This window comes from Stenella coeruleoalba (assembly GCF_951394435.1).
Source record: "Stenella coeruleoalba genome assembly, chromosome: 11".
NCBI lineage: Eukaryota > Metazoa > Chordata > Mammalia > Artiodactyla > Delphinidae > Stenella > Stenella coeruleoalba.
The window spans coordinates 14,719,184-14,744,331 of NC_137157.1; the positions used below are offsets into that span (position 1 = coordinate 14,719,184).

Genomic DNA, 25,148 nt, shown 5'->3' on the forward strand with positions numbered 1-25,148 from the left:
CCCTCACATGCACTGTTCACGGTAGGGTCCATGCTCCTATGAAAATCGAATGCCGCCGCTGGTCTGACAAGGTGGAGCTCAGGCGGTAATGTGAGCGACGGGGAGCGGCTGTAAATAGATGAAGCTTCGCCCTTTCACCTGCCGCTCACCTCCTGCTGTGCAGCCCGGTTCCTAACAGGCCACAGACTGGTACCGGTCCATGGCCCAGGGGTTGGGGACCCCTGCTCCACACTACCTTCTATCACAATACATCAAAGTGGTGTCAGAAAGTCACGCAGTGAACAGGCTATGACCAAACAATGACTTCATTCTCATCATACACCAGCAACACATAAAACTCAAGTCTCAGTCTAATGAAAAGAATGTAGATTTTACAAGCTTCTGACTATAAAGCTAGTCAAGAAGAAAAGCTTCGATGGTGGTTTAAAGAATTCAGAATAAACTATTGGGAGGACCACAAATTTAGGTGTGTGACACACCACTGGTATCCTAAACTGAGAGATCTGTCACGTAGGATAGTAAGTCCGAGGTGAGGTCGGAAAGTAGCACCTGTATCTGCAGGACACCAACACCATTCACGAACCTCTCAAGGACCACTCGAAAATGAATGCATTTTGAAAACTACTGTTTTATAGTATATGGTGCTTCTGGTCATCACTATGTCCTTCCATCTCCACTACACACACACACCCCACATACAGCACAACCTAACATTATAAGGCCACAGAAAGGTGTACTAGAGAACCAGGATGTTTTTACCCATCGAAGTTTCAGGGTGACTCTTTCAACCCAGACCCAATTAAAGCCATATGGCCTCTGGTGGACACTTTTTTAAAGGCTGTCCTATAGCTCAGATATTACAAAATACCACAGGAAAAAAGAATGTCAACAGCCCTAATCCTTTACCTATACATTAAGCTACTAAAGGTGACATGGCCTCTGGAAAATCGTATTAATTGACTGAATTTTCTACACTGTGAAGGAAAAAAGACAATACATATGTATAGCAAAGAAAAAAAATTCATGTGTACGAATTCATGTGTAGAACTCTAAACATTCTTGTAGCACATAGCATTCCAAGCCATTTCCTTATATGCAAAACAGATTTTTTAAAAAGCAGGAAGACATTAGCAATATTCCTATTTTCTGCAGATACTAACAGTGTTTTATTCCTGTGTTGTGATTCAGATTTTAATCTGTCGCTATAGCATGTTTCCAGTAGTTGTTTATGTGCTAAGACATTTGTGTTTGGCCTTTTTCTTGTTGTAGGAAAAATAAAACTTGAAATCTGTGTATTTTAAGTCTTAAAAGCAAAATGTTCTTCAAATAACGAGGATTCCTTTGCAGAACAAGTACCTGAGCAGCACTCAAAGCAGTGTAACTTTGTTGTTAAAATATGTCATCTACTTAGATTACAAATTAGGCTCCAAGCACTCAAAACACAAGGAAAAAGAAGCTATAACTCCACTCCAGAAGAAGCCAGAAACGAGTCCCTAACAACCCAATGGTGGCCAAACAGTGCTGCTTCAGAGCCCAGATTGTTTCAGCACAGAGCCTGAGGAGCAGCTGCTGAGAGAGGGAGGAGGTGGACTGAGCTAGGTGTCCAAAGCACTCACTCCATGTCCAGTTCAACCAAACTAGCTCTGCTTGTATTCATTCCACAAACCAGGCTTCTGTGAACGATTTCAGGTGAAGAAAAGAGTGCCACTACAAAAATAATAATCATCTCCTGCAACAATCTGATGACACCGAGTAAGTCCTCTGATCATTCTGAAATGTCCAAGTCATGCTGTAAAGCTGTTCTGAATATTTATTACATATCTTTCGTTAATAAAAGTCAAGACTGCCGTGTGATTCACACTTTTTTTATTATTATTATTCTGGTGTAGAACATTATCAATGTCTAACCTTCATTCTAGAGGGTAATTCAGAGAGGGGATGTCAGGAACCAACTATTCCCAAGGCCAACCCTGTCATGCAGTAACCTTTGGGCTATACCACCCCTGGAGCTTTAAATATATCTACCAAAAGGCTTCTGTGAGTGCATTTCTCACCACCACAATCAGAAAACACTAGAGATAGCACCCCAACAAGATGATGTCTGTAGTTTAAAAAAACAAAACAAGCTCCAGCATGAGATTATAAATCAGTCACATGAATGGTAGCCGGCTGTCAGTTGGCCAACCCCTGCTAGGTCTTAAGGGAAATCTGTCATTGGGGCCACCTCGCCCTGGCAAGATGGGGTTAGGTCCTGGAAGAGGGCCGATTGGGTCAAAACGTGGTCTGAGTGGAGGGAACTGTCCGGGTGTCTCCCCAGGCCCAGGGATGAGTGAATTGATTGGATCCCCAACATAAGGAAGGGTTAGTCTTTCATCATATTCACCACCAATAATTCCTGGAGGAAGGAGAGAACTGGGAGGAAAAGGCCTGGGGTGCAAGGGGTTGGGGTAGAATGGAATGGGGTGGGGTGACGACGGCAGGAACATCACATGCCGCCCTCTCTGAGCTTCTTTTCTTTGTTTGTGCCTCTTCTTGTACAGCTATAGAAAAACAAGGACAAGATATGGTAAGTGAGTTGGATATTTCCCCAAAGTTCATTTGCTTTCATTGTACTATATACCTTTTCTTTTCCCATACTATCAAGGCAGGCAAAAAAAAAAAAAGTGCACAGAAGAGAACTTTTACCAGTTTCTATCTGCATGAATAAGGTAGCAGATATGAACACAATGCCAAATGAACTCCATTCTTTAACCACACTGCAACTGAGCAATTGTGCCAATTTAGAGTAACCATACATCCAAAGGAGGGATAACTGAGTGACATGTATTCTCAAGACTGCAATCCAGAGCTCTCAAGCTGATATGCAATTTTAAGTCAGCCTTTTTTGAAAGTGGAAAATTTAAATATTTGTTGAAAATGTCATGCCACACAATATAAAAAGTTAAGGTACTGGGCAGGGAAGGGGGTGGGGGGCCAGCACTTATGTTCAATTTCTCACCTAACTTATGTCCCTAATGGACCTCAATTTAAATAACAAAAAAGATGCTATTTTAGAGGATGGAACATATTCCTAAAGAACAGTACTATGTATTTTGTACATATTTGAGGACTTTCATTGAATTTTATTCTCTAGTCCTTCATCCCAAGTTTCTGTGTCCTATCAATGTCTTTTTACAGTGGTATCTGCAAATAAAACAATATAACTTATTCTCTTCATAATTTACTATTCTAGCTAGCTGAACAGCTCAAGATTACTCCAGCACAAAAACAACTCAATTTTTTTAACGACAGAAGAAGGAAGAATATATTAAGGTGAAAACAGTCATTGTGTTAAAGATTCTTTTTCCTGTGTAATTACAAGACACTAAGGACTGAGTCTAAGGTAGAAGTTGAAAACATTTTCATTTACTATCAATTAGCAATAAATTTAATTTAAACATTGCATTATATCATAAAAAAGTGGAAAATATGCCCTTAATGTATTAATTCACGAGTTATTTCTGTGCTATGAACATTAGCCTTGGTATTTAAAAATACCTACTTCTTTCCAATCTGTGTCTCGACCTCTGACAGTACCATCTACAAAGAAAAAACAAAAAACAGAGATTTAAAAACGTTTCATTCATCCAACATTAAACGTGTCTTACTTCAATTTTCTATCCTGAAATAGTCTACTTGATCTAATGGACTGTTTGTATTGCAGAGAACACAGAAATGAATGGGGAGAGTTTTCAGGACATAGGCAAAGGTATATGAAGCTTAGAATCTCTTTACAATAAGGCTATGTTATGATTATTTCTTACTCTTAAAAAAAAAAAAAGCCCACAACTTAAAACTTCTGGCAAGCTGAGTAATTAAGACCTCAGTAACAAAGAACCCTTTTCTTGTTAACATGTTATCATGGAAATCACCTCGAAAATCCCGCAGATATAAACACCTCCACAGAAGTTGGTCATTCGAAGCAATACAGAGGTCACGACAAACTGCAGACAAAGACAGGACAGAACGAACATCCAAAAGTCGGAAGATCCGCAGTTTCAGCTCCAATGGGAGGACTACCAACCCAAACACATCTGGTAGGTTCAGTGCTAAAAGGAAAAAGAGGATAGGTATCACTGAGTAAAGAACATCCGGTTTCCCCATATATTCAACCGAAGTTGCCAACTTTCTAAGGAGATGATAAATTAGATGGTATCCTCAATTATCCAAGCTTAAGTTATCTGTAACAAACTTTTGTCCCCAGGTTAACTCTATAACTACTACTAAATCCAAGCCCCTTATTCTCTTTATGTTTTAGTAGAGAAACAAATTACTTTTTAATACAGATCAAATAAATAACTATGACAATTTCTAAATACTAGCCAATGGCCTCCTTTGTTTCAAGCGATATTCAGCACAACAAAAAATTCTCTATTCAACTATAGAAAATGGATAATTAATTGGCTTGTGCAATTGGTTTCCAATGCTGCTACTTATTAGCTGTGTGCCTTTGGACAAGTTATTTAAACTCTAACTCAATTTTCTCATCTGTAAAATGGGTTAGTAATACTACCTACCTCACTGAGTTGAGAATTAAATGTGTAAATACATACAGAGTGCTCACAACGATGTTTGGCACGTAATTAGCACTCGAGTGTTAGATTACTATTATTCGATATCTAGCTGAAAAAGAAGGGAGGTAGACAAATTCAAAAGCAAAACCAAGAAAGGAAAAGAATAATATATTCCGAAGTCAAATGAAAATTATTTTTTCATTATTAGCTCCTTTGAATATATGGGATACCATTCTCAACTAGCAAAGATAATCGAAGTCCAGTAAGGGGTTTTAAAATTCACATTATTCTTTTCCCTCACCACCAGCCAAAGAAGAAAACTATGATTATAATAGCCTTGGCACCATGCAACTTGAGACCTAAAATATCATTTTCCTACATACAAATAGCAGATAAAAGCCACATAACTATCTGTATAAACCTGAAATTATTTACCAGCCAAAAGAATGTGGTTGATTATGATTCTACCCTATCATTTTCTACCCTATAGTTATACTTCCCCGTCCCACAGTCCAGGTTTGGCCATTTTCACTTGTTTTGTCCAGTGAAATGTGAGTGCAAGTGGCATATCATTTGTGAACAAAAGCTTTAAAAACCAACACATGGTTAGGCCACTGGTCCTCTCTTCCCTGTGCCACAAGAAGAGCAAGCCCCGGATGAGGACTACTCACCACTCCTCGGCCAAAGCCAAGCCCCACGGAGCACATATGCAAGTGAGACATAAATGTTCACTTAAGATTTTAAAATACTTTTTACTACAACACAAAGAGAAAGCTGATTAGCACAAGGATTTTGAGTGAATTATAAACCTCACTGAATTAGCTTCACCATCTATAAAATGAGAGTAAAATCTACTTCAAAGCTGTTAGCATTAAATAAGAATGCATGTGAAATACCCAAAGTACCTAGCACAGAGTCCCAATAAATAGTTTAAAAAAAAAAGTAGACCAAATTTACAGGCTATACGTTATTTATATATGTATTTATTGAACACTTACTATAGGCCTGACCGTGTGCTAGGCCATGAGAATACAAAAGTGAAAAAGACATATTCCCTGCTTTCAAGGTATTCATAACCTTAGGTGGAGAGAAATCATGTCAAAAATTATTATGATACACTGGATAAAGGGCTATAATAAAGATACATATAAAATGCAGTGGAGATACAAAGAGGATGTAAAGAGCAATTAAGGAATTAACATTTGAGCTTAGTCTTAAAAGAGGAGAATTTCCACGAGGACGAGAAAAGAGGGAAGGTTTATGTCACCCTTAAACATATGTGAACTTACTATTCTTTCCAGCCATTCAACCTGTGATGATTTATCATTTCTCACCTTGTCGGGTAAAAGCCAGAAGAGGATACACCAGCTGGTCCTTGAAGAGGCGAGAGAGCTTCTGAAGATCTTTGTATATCTTGGCTACATTTTCCCCTAGAATATTTTTTAAATGAAAGATCAAAACACACAATCAAATGGAAAAACTTGAAATGGTGTTCTCTACTTCCGCCAAACCAAATCAAAGTGGTAAGTTAGTTTTCACAATTCCTACATAAACAGAAATGAACCAAAGTCTCTGGTCGAAGAGGAAGTAATACAATGTGTAACTCTGAAAGCTGAATCATCTTTAAACACATTTTTCCTTACTATAAAAGTAATTAGGAACTTACAAATAAAAGAATAACAGTACCTAGGTACTATAAGCCATAGTAAAAATTGATTAAAATGACTTGTCAAACGGAGCAGCATATTCCTACCCAACATAAAAATTACATATTGAAAATATTCAATATAATCTGAAAACTTGTAATCTAACAGTATTAACTTTCCTCCTCCTTTTTTATTTCCTTTTTCCTTATTTAACAGAAATCAGATCATCTGAGCTATATTCCTGTAAAAATTGTTCTTAAAAAACAGGTCTCAGGAGTCAAATCTATTCCAATCCTAAATTCTACCATTTATTAGCTCTGTGACCTTGAAGTAATTTAACCTCCTCTAGACCTGTTTCCTGATCTAGAAAATGGGCATAACAACCTCTACTGCTGTAGAATGTAGAGTATTTCTACTCCCCACAGCAAGGTCCTCCATAGTATAGAGATGAATATAAAGTGTTATAGCCAAGGAATTTCAAGTTTTTCTGGTCTTAACGGTAAGACCATCTTTACAGATTTATCAGTCTAGTTCATGCGTTCTCAACAAAAACAATATTGCCCCCAACCAGGCAAAAATCCCAGCTATTACATTGGTCTGTGACCCTCCAAAGGGCCACAGTATACAAATAAGTGTACAGTATATCTATGAAATTAAAATTTCATGAGGGAGAATGATTTTGGGGGAAAAATGTGTACAAACTCTCCTTAGGGGATTGATAATGAAAAAATGGTTGAGAAACACTGGCCTAGTATGACATTAAATGTTCAGAGACCATTATAAATACGTATCTGATGTCTCCTTTTCTTATCAGCTTTAGTTTACATACGTTAGTCTCTCAGGGCCTGATCTCCCCTGGGAACTAACAAGAATAAGTCTCAAGACCTTCAAAGCAAAGATCTAGATCTAGGTAGCTTCCCTTAAAAGACACTGCTGTAAGTCCCATCTCCCTGCTATACCACACCATTCCCCATGTGGATTTTAAAACCCGCCTAAATTTACTATAAGGATAAAATGAAAAATACATCTGTAAAGGCCCATGTCCAGCAAAAGACAAGTACTAAAAGATGTTAATTCCCCTTCCACCTCATCTCTTCTCCTTCAACTACTTACCTGCCTCTCACACTTTGGGTTTAACTGAAAGAAAAAAGAAAACTCGTCTTCTTTGCATCTATTAATTTTTATAGAACATAAGCAAAACCATGCCTAGAATGCAAACTTTTGGTAAAGTTCCAATCTGTATCAAATAGCAACCAAATTTATATAAGTTTAAGCAAACTTTTTTTTTTTTTTTTTTGCGGTACGCGGGCCTCTCACTGCTGTGGCCTCTCCTGTTGTGGAGCACAGGCTCCGGACGCGCAGGCTCAGCGGCCATGACTCACGGGCCCAGCCGCTCCGCGGCATGTGGGATCTTCCCAGACCGGGGAGTGAACCTGTGTCTCCTGCATCAGCAGGCAGACTCTCAACCACTGCGCCACCAGGGAAGCCCCTAAGCAAACATTTTGAGTGCAGTTTTTCCTTCCATAATCTTCGATAATGAAGTTGCATTGTATGGTTTCCACAAAACACAGATCCTCTCCATACTGGTTAAATACAATGCTAGAAAAATCCACAAAGAGTAATTTAGAAATTATGAAGCATCAGGACTTCCCTGGTGGCGCAATGGTTAAGAATCCGCCTGCCAATGCAGGGGACCCAGGTTTGAGCCCTGGTCTGGGAAGATCCTACATGTCACAGAGCAACTAAGCCCATGTGCCACTACTACTGAGCCTGCGTGCCACAACTACTGAAGCCTGCGTGCCTAGGCCTGTGCTCTGCAACAAGAGAAGCCACCGCAATGAGAAGCCTGTGCACCACAATGAAGAGTAGCCCCCGCTCACCACAACTAGAGAAAGCCCCTGTGCAGCAACAAAGACCCAATGCAGCCAAAAATAAAATAAATAAATTTATTTAAAAAAAAAAGGAAAGAAATTATGAAGCATCAATGGTGTGTGATGTATAAATATAATTCAGTATCCAAGACCCTAAGAGAAACAGGAAAGAAACCGAAACTCTGCAACATTGTCTTAAATTTGCTTTAATCTCATCCAGAAACTGTTAAGTCTTTTGAACATTACCTTTCTGTTTTTTTAAAGTGAACCTCTCAAAGCTTCACCCCAGAAGTTCAATCATGGTTATATTACCTGATTCCTCTTTGCAAATAAAAGATTCTGGCAGCAGCTGCAGTCTTTTCACACTTCTAATCTCACTGTTGATTTTTAGTGTAGCTGTAAATAAGCCAAAGAAAGATGATGAAAAAGTTCTGCCATTTCATCAACTGCCTCCACTTTTTAGTGTGGACTTGCGTTCCCTTTGCCCCCATATATAGGAAACACACGTTATACAGACAAACTGCCCTACACTTATTTCCTTCCCTCACAGCAAAGTCCAAAGTGCAAACCTGCATCACATTAAGTAAAATCACTCTTAAAACACTTTTAAAAACTACAATAAGCACCTTTATTTGAAACCCACTAAGTCTTACCAACAGCAGCTTATTAATAATTGAAAGATATGCAACAAGGTTAATAGGAGACAGTTAAATGCAATACAATCATTATTTCTAATGAGGTCACTAAAAACTCCATTTATTTTTTATTTAACCCTTGGCAGTGAGTCTTCTCTTATTTATTAAAAGAATCCTGCTAATTTTCACAGTATCATCTCTCTCTAAACTCAGAGAATCAATATTCTTGACATCACCAGAGGGTTCATTTTTAATCCTACATGCAAAGGCGCACTTCATCTCGTTCCACGAAAGAGCCAGTGATGTGCTCGTGCAGATGTGCACTGAGCAGGATGTCTCGGGTGAAGCAAAGATTTAAGGACATACTGCTCCTTTTCAAAGAACCAGGCCTGGAATGGTTCTGGAATGACTGTCTGCCACTTACATCCACAAGTAGATGATTTGCCAAGAATTATTAAAGGAACAAAGCATCAGAAACTAAGACATTTAGTAGCTATTCTCTATGTTAAGTATCTTAAGACTAGTAAATAAAGGTTAATATACACGTGTCGTTAAAGTGATTTATAAGAAATTGAGGCAAAAATTACAACCTCACGTTTACTATTTGATAGCTGCAAACTTGCAAGTGATGACGTGATGTAGCAGTATGATTAGATACTGTTGGCCCTCTTTGTATAAGAATGCCCAGCCAGAAGTTACATTTGCTAACTGTGATGAACTGTTGAAGAGACACTGCTAGGTCCTAGTGCCATCAGTCACGTCCTACAAATGTGAAACACCACTAAAGCTGAAAACGTGAGACTTTTCAATAACACTTCAAAGAATCTAGTGATTAAAAAGAAATAGAAGAAATTACATAAAGGGAACCTAAAACCATCTTTTAGTTCAAAGATCACAGTGTAGGTTAGTGGCTTTCAAATAGACTTTAGCAGAAAAAGCTTTTCCCAACAAAACCTTACAAGGGACCTCACTAAATGAAACAGGCACACGTGTTGCTGCTCAAGGTTCAAGTAGCAACACTGGCTCTACCAAGCCACCTCCCTGCTCCCATCTCAGCAGAAACTAGCAGCTGCAGAACATGTTGAAAACCAGAGCTAAGACATGTCAAGGCAACTGTCTCTGCTGTATAAAAGATGAGCCGTAATGAAAAATAAAAAATGCAGGCATTCCAATCTTATCATTCTCTCTTACTTAGCTAAAAGGGTGAAGCTCAAAAATCAAACCAGAGCAAAAACAAAAGAGTCTAGTCACTCAAATGGATCTCCAGGATGTGTGATTACGAGACTACTCCAGAGACCCCTGGTAGCTGGCATAGATCTCCGGATGGCATCTGAGCTAAAATGAAATACAAAAATAGAATGTATTGCTAGCCAGTGAAATTTCTTAGTATGAAAGAGAAGAACTAGAAAAAGAAACTCTATTCAGAGGGACTTACTTGAGGATGGGTAGGAGGGGGATAAAACACACACACTGAAGCCTCAGAACCCTTGGCGGTACTTCTATGCATTCAGAGATGCCAAACTAGATAGAAAATGATCCCAGCTCAACCTCACCTTTCACCGCCTCTCAGTTCAAGACCTTGGTTAGTAAAACAAAAATTAAAAAGCCATCCACAGGCATAAAGAAAAAGTATTCTTTAAAGAGTTCATATGTAATAGACTCATTTTACTCCTAGTATCACAACTCCCCCTGGAGCAAAAAAATTACACAGTTAAGACAGCAAAAGAGTATAGCTGCCTCTAGAGTGAAGGCTGCTAGCATAAACATCAGCCCTGTATTCTGTAACCTTTCAGACCCATGTCGTCAGTGGGCTCGGGATTAAACAAAGTTGAGAAAGACTCCTAACTGCATCATGATAGCCCATCACCGAAGTGGCTATGAAATTTCTGGAGAGAAACATGTAAAGATTCACAAACTAACAAGCATGACTACGCCATCCAATTACCATTTATGACGATGAGGTTTCCCAAAGGCACACAGGTGAGAGCAGCAGAGCCACCCTCGCAGAGAGGATGCGTGTACTGCAGCTTATACACGCCCCCCGACCTCCAGTTCTCCGGCATGGACACAGCTTTGGCTTCAGTCCCCTGGGGAGTGAAATGAAAGGGAAACAAATAATGAAGAACCGTATTACTCTCAAAAAGATTAAAAACCCAAGAGGCTCCTAACTTGTCTACAAATAAGCATTCCATACAGTCCCTTTAATAAAATTTATCAAATCATTAATATTTCTATTAATATTTAAAACTTTGATAGAAAAAAGTTACAATATATTATCTGCCATCAAAACTTCTGTTCAAATAGATAAAATAACATCAGAGAGAGAGACTGATTTCTCACTTCAAAGTCTCGCTTCTCTGCCTAGCAAAGCCGTATCATTATGCAAGATCCCAGTTCAAATACCACTTCCTTTGTAAAGCCTTTTTCAAAACAAATCCTTTTTGTCATTCCCACTCTCTCACCCTCTAACATTCTGTTCCTATTTCTATTGTTATATACTTCTATTATGTTATTAATTGTATTATAATATGTTATAATTTCCTTTTTGTTCCTCTCCCCCACTTACAGACTCCTTGAGGATAAGGACTGCCCCAGTATCTTTATATTCTAATTCCTGGCATGACATGGTGCACGTGTTCAATGATCACTGAATTAGTCTATATACTTGTTACTCATAACATGGCCCACAGACCAGCAGCATTGCTATCGTGTAGAGTATGCTCACATAATATCTCAGGCTCCGCCCTAGATTTATTAAATCAGAATCTGCATTTAATAAGATCCCTAGGTATTCTTAAGCACATTAAAATTTGAAAAACTTCTAAATGTTCTCCTCTGTGAATCTCTGGCATCCTATATATGTATGTGTTTCTCCTACAATTTAGCCAATACAGTATAACGGTCTGTATACTTGTCTCTCTCTCCTACTCTTGGACTGCAAGCAAGCTGAAAGCAGAGACAAGGCACTGCACCTGACACTGGCAGACATTTATCAAATGGATAAGGAATGAATGGATGAAGGTAAGCAACTACAGCATAAGAACAACATCCCTCTTCCTAACTGAATCTTACTAAGTTAGTGGCAATTCACAGAACCACTAACAAAAAATAACCTGGTGAGCCATCTATCTAGTCATGCCCAATCCACACGCACTGACAACATTTTACCTACATATGATCACATATAAACTTTTGGGTTTTTTTAAACCAAAGTTGCCATCAATTCTATAATACTAACTAAAAGCTGACAAGGAAATAAAGGAGAAAAAAAGAAGGAAAAGAGGGAAGGGAACATTTGCTGACTGCCTACTGTATGCTCATCGCTGTGTTCGACACTTTACATTAATACCCAAACACACTTAATAAAGAAATCTAGAACATCACCCCTTTTCTAATGGGAAACTTTTGCTCTCTGTAGTCTTACCTGAGGTATGTAACCCGACTCCAACATGAGAAGATGTATGGATACTATCAGGGCGTCGCTGGGGTTAGAACAGTCAGCTGACTGATACAGGGTCTCTAATGAATGTGGCACTTGCCCTTCCACCGATTCGCTGCAGAGCATTGGTTCTGAGGGAAAGAAACCTGTGCCCTCTTCCGCATCCACGACATCTGGAATTGACTCAGCTTCAAAATTGTGACTAGGCCCTGACTGAAAAGGATAACAAAAACAACGAATTCTTTAAACAGACTTTCATCTTTTCACAGTAAATTTTGTATTCAGAGTGAACTAAGATTAGCGCTCAGAGGTTCAGAAATGGTACACATTTTCAGCAAGCCCTCCTCAACAAATGACCCTGCAATCTGCTCCTCCATCGTGAATTCCTTATCTCCATTAATTCTGGCTGATATGCCAAACACCTGGAAATCATCCTAGACTTCCCCCTCGACCTTATTAAGCGCCACCCCCAATATGATTAGCTGTCAAAGGTCCACTGACTCTATCTCCTAAATATCTCCAAAATCTGCCCCTTCCTACTCCAGTGGTACTTCAGACTCATTTATCTCCTAGCCTCCAGCAACAGCCTCCCCAAGTATGCCTTCACTCCTCTTTCTTGTCTTCCAATACATTCCACCCACTGCTGCCAGAGTTCTTTGACAATTGAGAACCCAATTATGTCCCATGTCCCAGCTTAAACTTGCCAGTACTTCCCCTATGCAGACAGCAGCACTGCCCTAAATTGTGCCTTGGAATGTGACCCTAAGTGTTCTTAGGAAAAAAGAGGTCTACAATCAAATAAGTATGGAAATGCTACATGACATAGCCACCGAACCTCACCCTCCATATTCACAAAATACACTTTGGCATTGTAAAGCTCTGAGAAGTCCAATAATAACAAAGTGTGCATAACATTTAACCAAGAAACACTATCCTCCTTCCTTAACACTCAGTATCCCCATAACACTTACTTATAATCTCACAGGTTTTTCATAGAGGCCATGCTGAGAAATACAGGCTTACAAAATGAAGTCCAAACTCCTAAACTCCTTAGCATTCAGGGCCCTTCATCACCTGATCCCCGACTCTGTATCAAGTTCACATGCCACAGTCCCTTCCTCCCCATTCTGGTATTCCCCACCTCTTCAGGTTATGGACTACCTCTCTGCCTTGCAAAGGCCTTGATTATTGCACTTTATCACACGTATTGCAACTTTCTGATTACATGTCTATATCCTGCCATGACCACAAGCTTAGAAAGGAAAAGACTACATGTCACCCATTTTTGTAACACCCGTACAATACCTGGCACACAGTAGGTACTCAGTAAATGCTTGTTGAACAAATGCTGAAGGATAATATCTTACAATTCTTACAATTTCATGTTTTTGATTTGTTTTCTAATTTACACCACACAAAAATTCTGTAAAATAGGTAAGACAGATGACATCCCCTTTTTATACGTACTGTAATTTTGATTCAGATTAAATAACATAATCAAGGTTACCAGCTAATAAAAATTTGAAATAAACAAAGATCTCCAGACTCACAGTTCAGGGCTTTTAGACACAATACACTGCTTCAGTAAGACTGAGTTACCTATATTAATTTTGCTCAGAAAGACTATTTCCTAGATATGTGCTCAACTCTTAATGCAAAGCACATGTTTCTTTTAAGTTCGTATTTCCATTAGGAAAGGAACAGAGGAAATTAAAATTACATAATATGAGTGAAACGGTGGAAGAATGTAAGGGAACAAGAGGTTGTTTCTTTCAAAATCCCTGAGGACCTGAGCCCTGATGGCTTATGGAAAAGATCCAAATGCATTTGTTAAAACCTAGAGGTTGATGACAATCCATATTACCTAAAAAACGACGCTCCATCATATTTCTGAGAAAGGAGAAACTACTTATTAAAGCCACTTAACACCTAACTAAATTATGAATTACAGGCATACCTGGAGATATCGCAGGTTGGGTTCCAGACCACTGCAATAAAGTGAATATATCACAATAAAGCAGGTCACACAACTTTTTTGGTTTCTCAATGCATATAAAAGTTATGTTTACACTATACCGTAGTTATTAAGTATGCAATAGCATTATGTCTAAACAATGTACATACCTTAATTTAAAAATACTTTTTTGCTAAAAAATGCTAACCATCACGTGAGCCCTCAGGGAGTTGTAACCTTTTTGCAATAGTAACATCAAAGATCACTGATCACAGATCATAACAAATATAATAACAAAAAATGTTGAACTATTATGAGAATTACCAAAATGTGACACAGAGACAGAAGTGAGCAAATGCTATTGGAAAAATGGCACCAATAGACTTGCTCAACGCTGGGTTGCCACAAACCTTCAGTTTGTAAAAAATACAGTATCTGCAAAGCACATTAAAACTAAGTGCAATAAAATGAGGTATGCCTGTATATATGCTCTTTGCTTCTTATACCTAACTTTTGGCCATTTACTACTTACTGACAGTTGTATGGGAGAGAATATATGTGGGAAAAATATTTTAAAAGGTTACCCCAGACTGATAATGACATGGGAGGAAGATATCAGAATCCCCTGGTGAGCTTATCAAACTCTACTCTCACTCCATGAGAACCACTGACGTTCTCTGAGCCATCCTGATATGATATAAGTACTTATCATATTCTTCATGCATGTGGAGATGAGAAAAAAATGTTTAGCACCACCTCTCTAAACAGATCATTTGTCATATGTCGTTCACAAATGAGTGGAACAAGTATGGAACAGGACCCTAACATTAGGGTCTGATACTTTTTAGCTGATTGGTAAATTATAAAAATCATCTATGTCCCCACTAAGATTTTACAGTCACCCTATACAAGTCGTAGAATACAAAACAGCACGCTTTTAGAATTGAAATTACTAACATGAGGCAATACTAATGTCTCAAAATTTGCCAAAAGGAAACTAGTAAAGTAACCATCATATGAAAAGTAAAGGGAATGGATCTTTCTACCAGAATCTCTGAATGAGTCTATCATCAAAAAAGACTCAGAAATGTAATTTAAATATCTGACTAAATATTCTTACTCATTCTCTAGATTACTTCTATGAGACAGAAGCTCAGAGATACATAATAATTTCTGAAAAGAAAATTCATAAAAATACTTTGAGCTTTATAAAAGCTTTTTTAACTTACTTAATCTCTCTGGATACTATTACTAAAAATCTAGACATAGATGATTTTTATAATTTACCAATCAGCTAAAAAGTATTTTTTAATATCTGTCTATACTTGATGACATATAGGCACAATGAATACTTATAAACATTTAAAGACTGCAAAAAACAAATTAAGTTGACATGATGAATGTACACACACAAAACAATTAAGATGGCATATGTACTGGTATTAAAATATTAAGTAATAAAGTGATCATTTGTGCCATGCAAGAAATTAAAAGGCAGAATAGTAAATAATGAGGTGTTTACAAGGCAATAAAGATGATCAATACAAAGGAACTGAAGAAAACTACTGGGCTGCCGTTGGCAGGGCCTTGGAAGGTGGGTAGAGATGCGGACAGGAGAGAGAAGACAGGGAGGGGGTTCCACGCCAGGGGAGCAGCAACAGCAGAGAGCGAAGCAGTCGCTAGGCCGTGTGTGTGTGTGTGTGTGTGTGTGTGTGTGTGTGTGTGTGTGTGTGTGTGTGTGTGTGTGTGTGTGTGTGTGTGTGTGTGCGCGCATGCAGGTGTGAGCATGTGCAGGTGCGCATGTGCGCAGGTGCTTGCTGCGAGAGGGACCATGAGGAGGAGGAGGAGGGGGCCAGTCTGACTGCAGATGGCAGTTGACAGGAGGGAGGAACAGAAACTAGCCCCCAAAGGTTGTTGGGCAACTGCTCAGAAAGCCTTAAAAACTAGGTACAGGAGGACAGACAACACTTTCCTCGTCTGCGACATGAGAGGGTTGAACTAGAGATATCTGGACTTTTTCAGTTCAAAAATTATGAGCCCAGGTGTACCTATGACACAGAGTTACCTAAGAGCAGGGGAACAACATAATCAAAAATGTGCAGGAAGGGGCTTCCCTGGTGGCGCAGTGGTTAAGAAACCTCCTGCCAATGCAGGGGACACGCCTTCGAGCCCTGGTCTGGGAAGATCCCACATGCCATGGAGCAACTAAGCCCATGCACTGCAACTACTGAGCCTGCGTTCTAGAGCCCGCGAGCCACAACTACTGAAGCCCACGTGCCTAGAGCCCGTGCTCCACAACAAGAGAAGCCACCACAGTGAGAAGCACGTGCACCGCAACGAAGAGTAGCCCCTGCTCGCGGCAACTAGAGAAAGCCCGCACGCAGCAACGGAGACCCAATGCAGCCAAAAATAAATCAATAAAATAAATGTATTTTAAAAAAATGTGGAAGAAGAAGATGAACCCAGAAAGCAGACTGAAGAACACACACTGGAAGCCTGGAATGGAAAGGAAAAACAGGCAGGGCTTGTTAAGGGGCTGGATATAAGGAGTCAAAAATCATTCCACAGTTTTAAGCTCAGGAAAACAGTACTGCCACTGACAGAGGAGGAGCTGGTTTGGGAAGAACACATCAGTGCACATATTTTCAAATTTACATCAGCATCTAGATTCTGAGGTGACAATTTTTTTAATTTTAAAAACTTAAAATACACACACACAGGAATATTACTCGGCCATAAAAAAAGAATTAAATTCTGCCATTTGCAACAACATAGATGGACCTAGAAGGTAGGATGCTTAGTGAAATAAGTCAGAGAGAGAAACACAAATACTCTATGTTATCACTTATAGGTAGAATCTAAAAAATAAAACAAATGAATGCATACAACAAAACAGAAACAGACTCACAGATATAGGCAACAAACTAGTGGTTATCAGTGGGGAAGGGGCAAGATAGGGATATGGAATTAACAGATATGAACTACTGTGTATAAAATAAATAAGCAACAAGGATGTATTGTAGAGCACAGGGAAGTATAGCCATTATTTTGTAATAACTTTAAATGGAGTACAATCTATTAAAAAATTGAATCACTACATTGTACACCTGAAACTAATATAGTATTATAAACCAACTATACTTCAATAAAAATAAAGTATTTAAAATAAAAATAAATTTTCTGTAAGATTATAATCTGCAGTCTACTGATGATAATTATCCTGACTGGTACAGAATTCAATTGAGCTATTCAGTATGATTTATCAACTACTCTATTTCTTGTCTTGATTTTAATACCCACCATACTTCCATCATTCCAGACATCAGATTGGGCTGCCTGTCCTTGGAATGAATCACGCAGTTGTTCATCCTGTATGCTGGACTGACTGGAGCTGGCGGCCAAAGAGGGTTGGTCATTATTCTGGAGTGAGGAATGCTCTGAATCTGTGGATGAAGGTAAGTTAGGTGCTGCAATGGCATCTTCAAGAATCAAACATATCAAGTCCCCAGAAACAATCCCATATGAAGCCAAGGTCTCTTCATCGCCAGTGAGGGCATCCTCGTTGTTCAATGTAATTGCAAACCGGGTATCAGAACTGCCAAGAAAGACGGATAAGGATAGTAAGGCTACCTATTACCATTACCCACAATAATACATTTGAAACATATATAAGGTACATGGTATGACCCCCAGCAGAACTAATGAAAACAAAACGAAGATAAGAGCAAAGCCAAAGCTTGGAAAAAGTATCAAAATTATTTATTCTTATCACCAAATGCTTAGGTTATAGATTCTAGCCTCGGGGATAGGATCAGTAATTCTCTATCATTAATCCATGTTTTCATCAATTCTAAGATACACACTTTTTTATACTTTGTCATCTTTGAAACAGGATGCTTCTTACAATCGATGACATATCACAGCTTAATGGACAGCATTTTTTCACTTAGTGTGACATAAGAATGTGCATCCCAGGATTGACAGCAACTGAGATTCAATGAAATATACCCTCTTTAAAATATAAATCATATTACATCATTCCTCTGCTGAGAATTCTCCAATGGCTTCTATTTGACCTTGGAATAGAATCCTTAACATGCCCTCCAAAGCCCAACATCTGACCCACTTCTCCTACCTCACCCATCCTCTTACTAGCTGTTCTCCATTCGACTCATTCCTTAAAACAGATCAACCTCACTGCAGCCTTTGGGCCTCTGCTTCTGCTCTTCCAGTTCTTCAAATGACTTGAGTCTTTCTCATCATCCAGGTCTCAACCCAAATGTCACCTCTTCAGAGATGCCTTCCACCTGCCTCCATCACTCTATTTCATTCATCTGTTTTATTTTTATTACAACATTGCTATTTGAAAATATCATATTTATTTGCTTATCCGCTCTCTTCCCCACCCCTACGACTAGGATGTAAGTTTCATGAGATGGGTACCTTGTCTGTCTAGTTCAAAACTGTATCTCCAGCACTTGGCAAATACAAGTATTTGTGGAATGGATGCAACCAATAAACATTAGATGGTGAGATCAAGATGAGGCTGAAATCAGGGCTAATTAACAATATCCTTCCAGGACAGTTAGGTTATGGTTCCAAAATACTAGACCCATGTCCTAAACAAATATTCATAACCACAAAAAGTCAGATGAGTGCATGTAGATGACTGAGTATAAATTCATCCCTCCTACTGATAAGTTCAACCTTCTTACTGAGCACCAGTTATAATGTCTTTTATGTGAAACACAACACAAATCCAAAAACCCAGTGCTAAACAAGCTAAGAGCTCAAATTAGTCTGAAGCAAGGAACTCCCATCCTTTCTGCATGGCAGATTATCTGACCTTGAGAGAACCATCATCATTTCATTACATAGTGGTGAGGAATAATTAACAAACCACTGCAGAACATTTTATAAGACATTTACACTCAGCAATGTTAACTTCATTAACTTTTTGAGAGGTTAACAAAGGATGAAGTCCTTTGAAAATCATGTTCTGGTTATTTGTTCTTAAAATGCTACATTTTCAAAAGTGCTCCCCATAATTCATTTATGTTTTTTCTTGCACATATAAATACATTTTTTCTTACCAATTAAAGTGTCTTTGGTAGAGAAATTACTGAAGCTTCAAGAACTACTCCTGCTTATTAGAAAATAAGTAGCTATGACTCTGTTTTCAAATATGTTGATAAATGTTGAAAATCTGCCAACTACCCAGAAAAACAACATCCCATTTTTAGCAGAAAAAAGGAAAAACACCTCAAATGAACTATGTTTTTATGGATCATTTGTCACAGCACAAAGTTGTTTTTTTTAATGGTATCTAGCACAATGTTTGTTCAAATATCGATTTGTAAAAAAGGTAAAGAATTGTCTGCTTAATAAAATGTCGGCCTCCCCTTTAGAAAAAGGGAAGAGCTATTTCTAGAGTAACATATGGTTTTCCAGGAGAGTCGTTATTGATTCTGTTTTCTGAAACTGTGAAAAAAAAATAATATTTTCATCAGGAACTGCCACCCTAGAAACTCCAGGCCTTTGAGAATTATTTTATGACAATCCCAGATCCACTTGCTCAGCAAGGACACTTTAAAAGTAATAATATCATATGGACACATTTTTAAACTGCCCATTTATTATAAAATGAACATACTTTCAGAAGAATGAATTTACTTTCACAAGCTGAAGTTTAACATTCCTTCCAGTTAACCAGCCTCGACTGTAAAAACAAACCTGAAAGCAAAACTAACTTGGGCTCTTGGGTAAACAAGCATCATATTACGTTTCACATCCTTTCCAGAGTGTCCCACCTAATTAAAAAATAATAAAATATATATACATATATATGAAAATAAAAAGAGAAGTTAATTTTGACAATTTGTGGTGGGGTAGTGATGCCAGCATACAAAACACTTAGGTTTAACAACAAGAAAAAAACAACAGGATGTCAATTAATATAATGCCTAAAAGGAGTTATGTCAATGCCTCATTTTCTGTATTTATGTTTTTAATTTGGAGAAAAAAAGGCTTACTTTGAATGCAGTATTGTCTTAACCTGAAAAATGAAAGGATGAGGCGTTCATAATACGGCCTCATTTTACTGAATTCCCTAAAAATAAAATGTAAGTTTATAAAAGTCTTATGAAAGGAACCATTTAATTAACAGAAAGGTTTTCTTTTGAAGAATTCATCTAAAAAGCCCCAAAGAACATCTTTTTTATTTTTTCTCAGCACACTCAAATTCCAATTCGGTAGCTCAGTATTTGAAGAGGACCACCTTTACGTTTGTCCCTCTACTCCCAGATTACTGTCCCCAGGATACCCTTTTGGAAACAAAGCAGCCTCATCTGCAGCCCCATAAATAACAGAATTTGATCCATTACTTCTCAATGTCACTGCCCCCAAACTGCAAGCTCTCCAGGGTCATCATAAGGCCAACGTTTTCCATAGTTTTTATCCAAAAAAAAAAAAAAAAAAAAAAAAAGCAACATCTTGCCCAGGAAAATATTATTATTTGAAACAGACCGACACACTGCACTTTGTAAAACTGCAGCTGGGAAGACAAAGTGCCCACAGCGGCGCCTGGCACGTAAACACTTAACGGAGTCTTAAGGTGACTGCAGCCTGAAAGCAGCGGTACCAGGTTACAGGTGGCCTCGGATGGAGGGCAGGTTTCTAACTCCTTCTAGTACTCTCCAAACTTTTTCACTGAAATACTCCGACAGCTGGAGATGGTGAACTTAAACCCCTGAGAGCCTCGAAAGGTTTAACCCAAGCCAAACCCATAATTTCCAACCTTACATTTCAAAGGACGTGAGAATTTTGCATCCTAGCCTATCCCTAGGTTCGTTTACTGCAAACACGGAAGCGAAGGCTCACCCTGGAGGGGATCGGAGCCCCCGAGACGCCGGGCCATGACCTCTGGGAGCCGGGACCCCGCACGCTGCAGCCCCAGCGCCCGCTAGCCGCCCGGCCTGCGCGTCACAGTGCAGGACCGCTGGCCCCGCGACGCCCAGCTCGCCGCCCGGCCTCACGTGACAGCTCGGGGCGTGCCCGCGCCACCCGGCGCTCCTCCCCGACCCGCCGCGCGCGCCCCCGCCTCTCGCGTACCTGTACCCCCAGGTGGGCAGCAGGGCCTGCCTCAGGTGCGCGCGCAGCTGCCCCAGCGTTGGCTCCGCTTGGGGAATCTCCAGCGGCCAGGTCCGCTTCTGCAGCCGGACCCGCAGCTTCATGGCGGCCACAGGAGGGCCCAGGGGCCGGGACCCCGAGGCGGCGACGGTGACGACGGCGCGGCCGGTTAGCTCCCGTCTCAAGCGGCGGCAGCCCCGGAGCGGCGACTGCCGGAGCTATGCGGATGCTGAGATGTAACGGCGTGAAGGCCCCGCCAGGCCGGTCTCTGGAACATGAGTGCCCCACCCCCTCTCTTGAGTGCGCCCCCTGGAGCCCACCCCGCGAGCAAGCTGCTGGTGGCCTGCGTGGAGCCAGGCCGCTCGGGAACTCGCGATCGATGACTCGGCGCGCGACAGCGCCCCCTGGGAGCCCTAGGAGCACACTGCGCAGGCGCCCAGACTGCTGCAAGGCGCGGATATCGGGGCTCTTCTGCTTTGTCGCTGTGTCAACTCTTTCCAGTTGTGCCAGGAGAACGTTAACGCTGAAAGGGATGCTGCAGACAAAACTACTCGGCACTCCGCAAGGCCCAGGTGTACCTGGTTCTTACCCCATTTCCTCCGTGGTGCCCGGCTCCAGCACCATACGCCCAGGCTCTGGTAGTTTCTCCCCTTACAGCAAAATTAAAACAACTTGTAGTCAGTGATCTGTGTCGAAGAGTATATTAGTAATCTGTCGCTGCATAACAATCACCCCAAAGCTTAACAGCTTAAGACAACAAACATTTATTGTCTCACAGATTCTACAGTGCAGGAGTTTGGGCTGGGCTTGGCTGGTTGTGTCGTGGTCTCTCATGAGATTACAGTCAAGGTGTGGGTCGGGGCTGGAGTATCTCAATCACATGACTGTTGGTGGAGGCCTCGGCTTTTCACTGCATGGACCTCCCATCGGGCCACTTGGGTGTCCCAGTGACATCCTCACTTCCCACAAAGCCGGCGATCCCAGAGAGACCAAGGCAGAAGCCACAATGTCTTTAATGATCTCATCTCAGTAGTCACACACCATCACTTCGCTCACATTCTGTTGATCACAATCCAAGCCTTCAGTGTGGGAGAATCTACACAAAGGGCTGAGTACCAAGAGAGAGGGATCATTGGGGGCCATCTGGGAGTCTGGCTACCACAGAGGGCCTGGCAATAATGGTGAGGATGATGACTTAGGTGAGGAACAAAGTATCATCAAGTTTCATCCTTGTATGATAACCATTTTCCAAATCATAAAAGAGTTGAATAAAGTTTCTCCCAATAGGTGGCAGTGCTTTTCCACACTGACCTTCGTTCATTAAATAAGTATGTATGGATCACCGCTTTGTGCCAGCTATTGTCCTAGGTGCTGAGAAGACACGTGCCTACCCGTGCAGAGCTTACAGGTAAGTGAATCACCTCTTGTGTTAGAGCATAAAAAAGTATCTTGTTTATGATAGAGATGAGAACAGCTCTGGGGACTGGGGTACATAGAGAAGGGTTGCTGTGCCAGGAGGGTTCTTGAGTGGCAAAGCAATATGGAATTGAGGAAGGGTGACAGGACCAGGGTGGCTCAACATGGACAGAGTGGGTATGTCCCAGATAAAGAAGAGCCTCGAGCTAAGCAAAGGATATGGGACACATTCTAGAATGTATGGGAAGCTACTGAAGAGTTTTAAGCCGGGGAGGCTTTACCTATCGGGGTTCTTAGTTCTGAGCAATAGAGGCTGACTCTGACTAAGTAGAAGAAAAACACATTAAAAGGATACTGGATAGCTCGGGGATTCTGGGGAAGTGACTCCAAGTTAAGCTTCCAGGAATGACGCTCAGAACCACCCTGAAGAACTGGCCTGATGAGGAAACTCTCATGACTGGGATTGCTGCTGCCGCCCTACCCCACCCTGGAGGAAGCTGCTGTCACCGCTGCCAGGAACCGCTGAGGAATGGCGGCCACCTTCAAATGCCACATGTTTTTACACCAACAAAATGCCAAGCGTCCAAAAGAGCCTGTTTCCTTACCTTGCTCACTTCTAAATCAAAGGCTCATGGGCTGCATCTGATTGAGGGAAGAAACTGAGACCTGGCTGCAAAGGAGGCTGGAATTTTGGGTCTGAACTCTTCCCTTGAGGAAGTGTGACTTATAATAGTCGGATTTCCCCAAATGTAGGAAGGCTGCACAAAAGATGATAGGAGGCCGTGAGTCTGACAGGTGTGTACCACAAGGGGCATGGGTCAGATCTGAAGTGTGAATCTATCACTGGTGGAATACGGGAGATGTATTAGGTCAGGATTTCTCAACCTCAGCACTGTTGACGTTTGGGCCTCACAAGCCTTTGCTGTGGAGAACTGTTCTGTGCCTTGTAGGATATTTAGCGCCATCCCCGATGTCTATCAGCAAAACGCCAGTATAACCACACCTTTGGGAGAACCAGAGATGTCTCCAGACTTTGCCAAATATCCCCTATCCCCTAGGAGGAGAATTGCCTTGAAAACCATTAGACCAGAGACCAGCCCAGTTAGGAGGCTCTCTTGGTAACCGAGAGAAGAAGGAACTGGTGGCATGACAGTGGGAATGGAGACAATGCGATGGGCAGGGAAGATGGTTCAGAGACAGAAATCACAGAACCTGGAAAATGGCTATATTTGGAGGCTGTGTCAGGATATAGCTTTAGCTACTCGAACAGAGATCTGACATAACAGTGACCTAAGCAAGATATAAGTTTATTTCTCTCAGAAATAATGTTCTTGGAGGAAGTAGTGCAAGGCTAATATGGTGTCCCTCTTTAGAGACCATCTACCACGGTCTACCTCTTAGTACTACATAAACCTGTAAAAATGAAATAGTAAAAACTAATATTATCAGGCGAGTATTCTGTAAAGATTCAGTGAGATAATACCTTTTGGTTTTTGTTCTAAACTACTAAGCCTGTGAAAATTTGTTAGGACAACAATAGAAAACTAATCCACCTGGGATCTTCATCTCAATCCTTTGCCCAATAGAGTGTAACCACTAGGATGGAGGAAGCAATCCAACCGCAGGAGTGAAGGAGGGTCCTGGAGAACCAGAGCATGTCCAAGGCACAGCCAAGATTTAAGGTACTCTGGAGGACAGTCTTTCAAAACCTCAAAGGTGGGCTTCCCTGGTGGCGCAGTGGTTGAGAGTCCGCCTGCCGATGCAGGGGACACGGGTTCGTGCCCCAGTCCGGGAAGATCCCACATGCCGCGGAGCGACTGGGCCCGTGAGCCATGGCCGCTGAGCCTGCGCGTTCGGAGCCTGTGCTCCGCAGCGGGAGAGGCCATAACAGTGAGAGGCCCGCGTACCGCCAAAAAAAAAAAAAAAAAAAAAACCTCAAACGTCCATGAGAATGTTATATACCCCTTCTCTCAACTGTCTCCCTCCATGAGAATTTGTTTTTCTCTTTTGCAGGATGTCACCTTAATGTCTGCAAGCAACAGGCACTGCAACTTTCAGAGAGTTCAGAAAAATTTTTTTTTTCTTTTTTGCGCCACCAGGGAAGCCCTCTTTTTTTTTAAATGGACCATTTCATAGAATATTACAAAGGGGTGATGTCACTCTTCCTTGGGAATCCATTCATTGGTTCTCTGCAGGCTTTTTTTTAATTGAAGTATAATTGATTTACAGTGTTGTGCCGTCTCTGCTGCACAGCAAAGCGACTGAGTTATACACATACATACATTCTTTTTTTATATTGTAGGGTTTTTTAATGTTTTATTTTAGAGCAGTTTTAGACTTACAGAATTATTGTGAAGACTTATATACCACATACCCAATTTTCCCTATTATTAACATCTTAGATTAGTATAACACATTTGTCCCTATCAATGGATTAATATAGATACCTTTATTAACTGAAATTCATACTTTATTGAGATTTTCTCGGGTTTTCCCTAACGTCCTC

General features: G+C 40.5%; 1 protein-coding gene and 1 long non-coding RNA gene across 3 annotated transcripts; one reads left to right on the plus strand and one right to left on the minus strand.

Moving 5' to 3' along the window:
• Positions 1 to 1,849: 1,849 nt before the first annotated feature.
• Positions 1,850 to 21,492, minus strand: FBXO7 (F-box protein 7). 2 transcript variants are annotated; one of them, XM_079938117.1, is made up of 9 exons: positions 21,209 to 21,492; positions 17,399 to 17,693; positions 12,130 to 12,357; positions 10,651 to 10,792; positions 8,383 to 8,466; positions 5,888 to 5,983; positions 3,912 to 4,088; positions 3,542 to 3,579; positions 1,850 to 2,540 (listed from the first exon to the last, which is right to left on the minus strand). In XM_079938117.1, the coding sequence occupies exons 1-9, from the start codon at positions 21,328 to 21,330 to the stop codon at positions 2,151 to 2,153; spliced, it is 1,572 nt and encodes a 523-aa protein (XP_079794243.1). In that variant the 5' UTR covers positions 21,331 to 21,492; the 3' UTR covers positions 1,850 to 2,150. The 2 variants fall into 2 exon arrangements, with proteins under 2 accessions (XP_079794243.1, XP_079794244.1); XM_079938118.1 differs by lacking the exon at positions 21,209 to 21,492 and adding an exon at positions 20,978 to 21,101 and having other exon boundaries at positions 17,399 to 17,541.
• A 355-nt stretch (positions 21,493 to 21,847) lies between these two features.
• Positions 21,848 to 24,372, plus strand: LOC307194785. Its single transcript, XR_013830625.1, has 3 exons — positions 21,848 to 22,425; positions 22,514 to 22,634; positions 24,229 to 24,372. It is a non-coding gene; the product is annotated as an uncharacterized lncRNA (long non-coding RNA).
• The last annotated feature ends 776 nt before the right edge of the window (positions 24,373 to 25,148 follow it).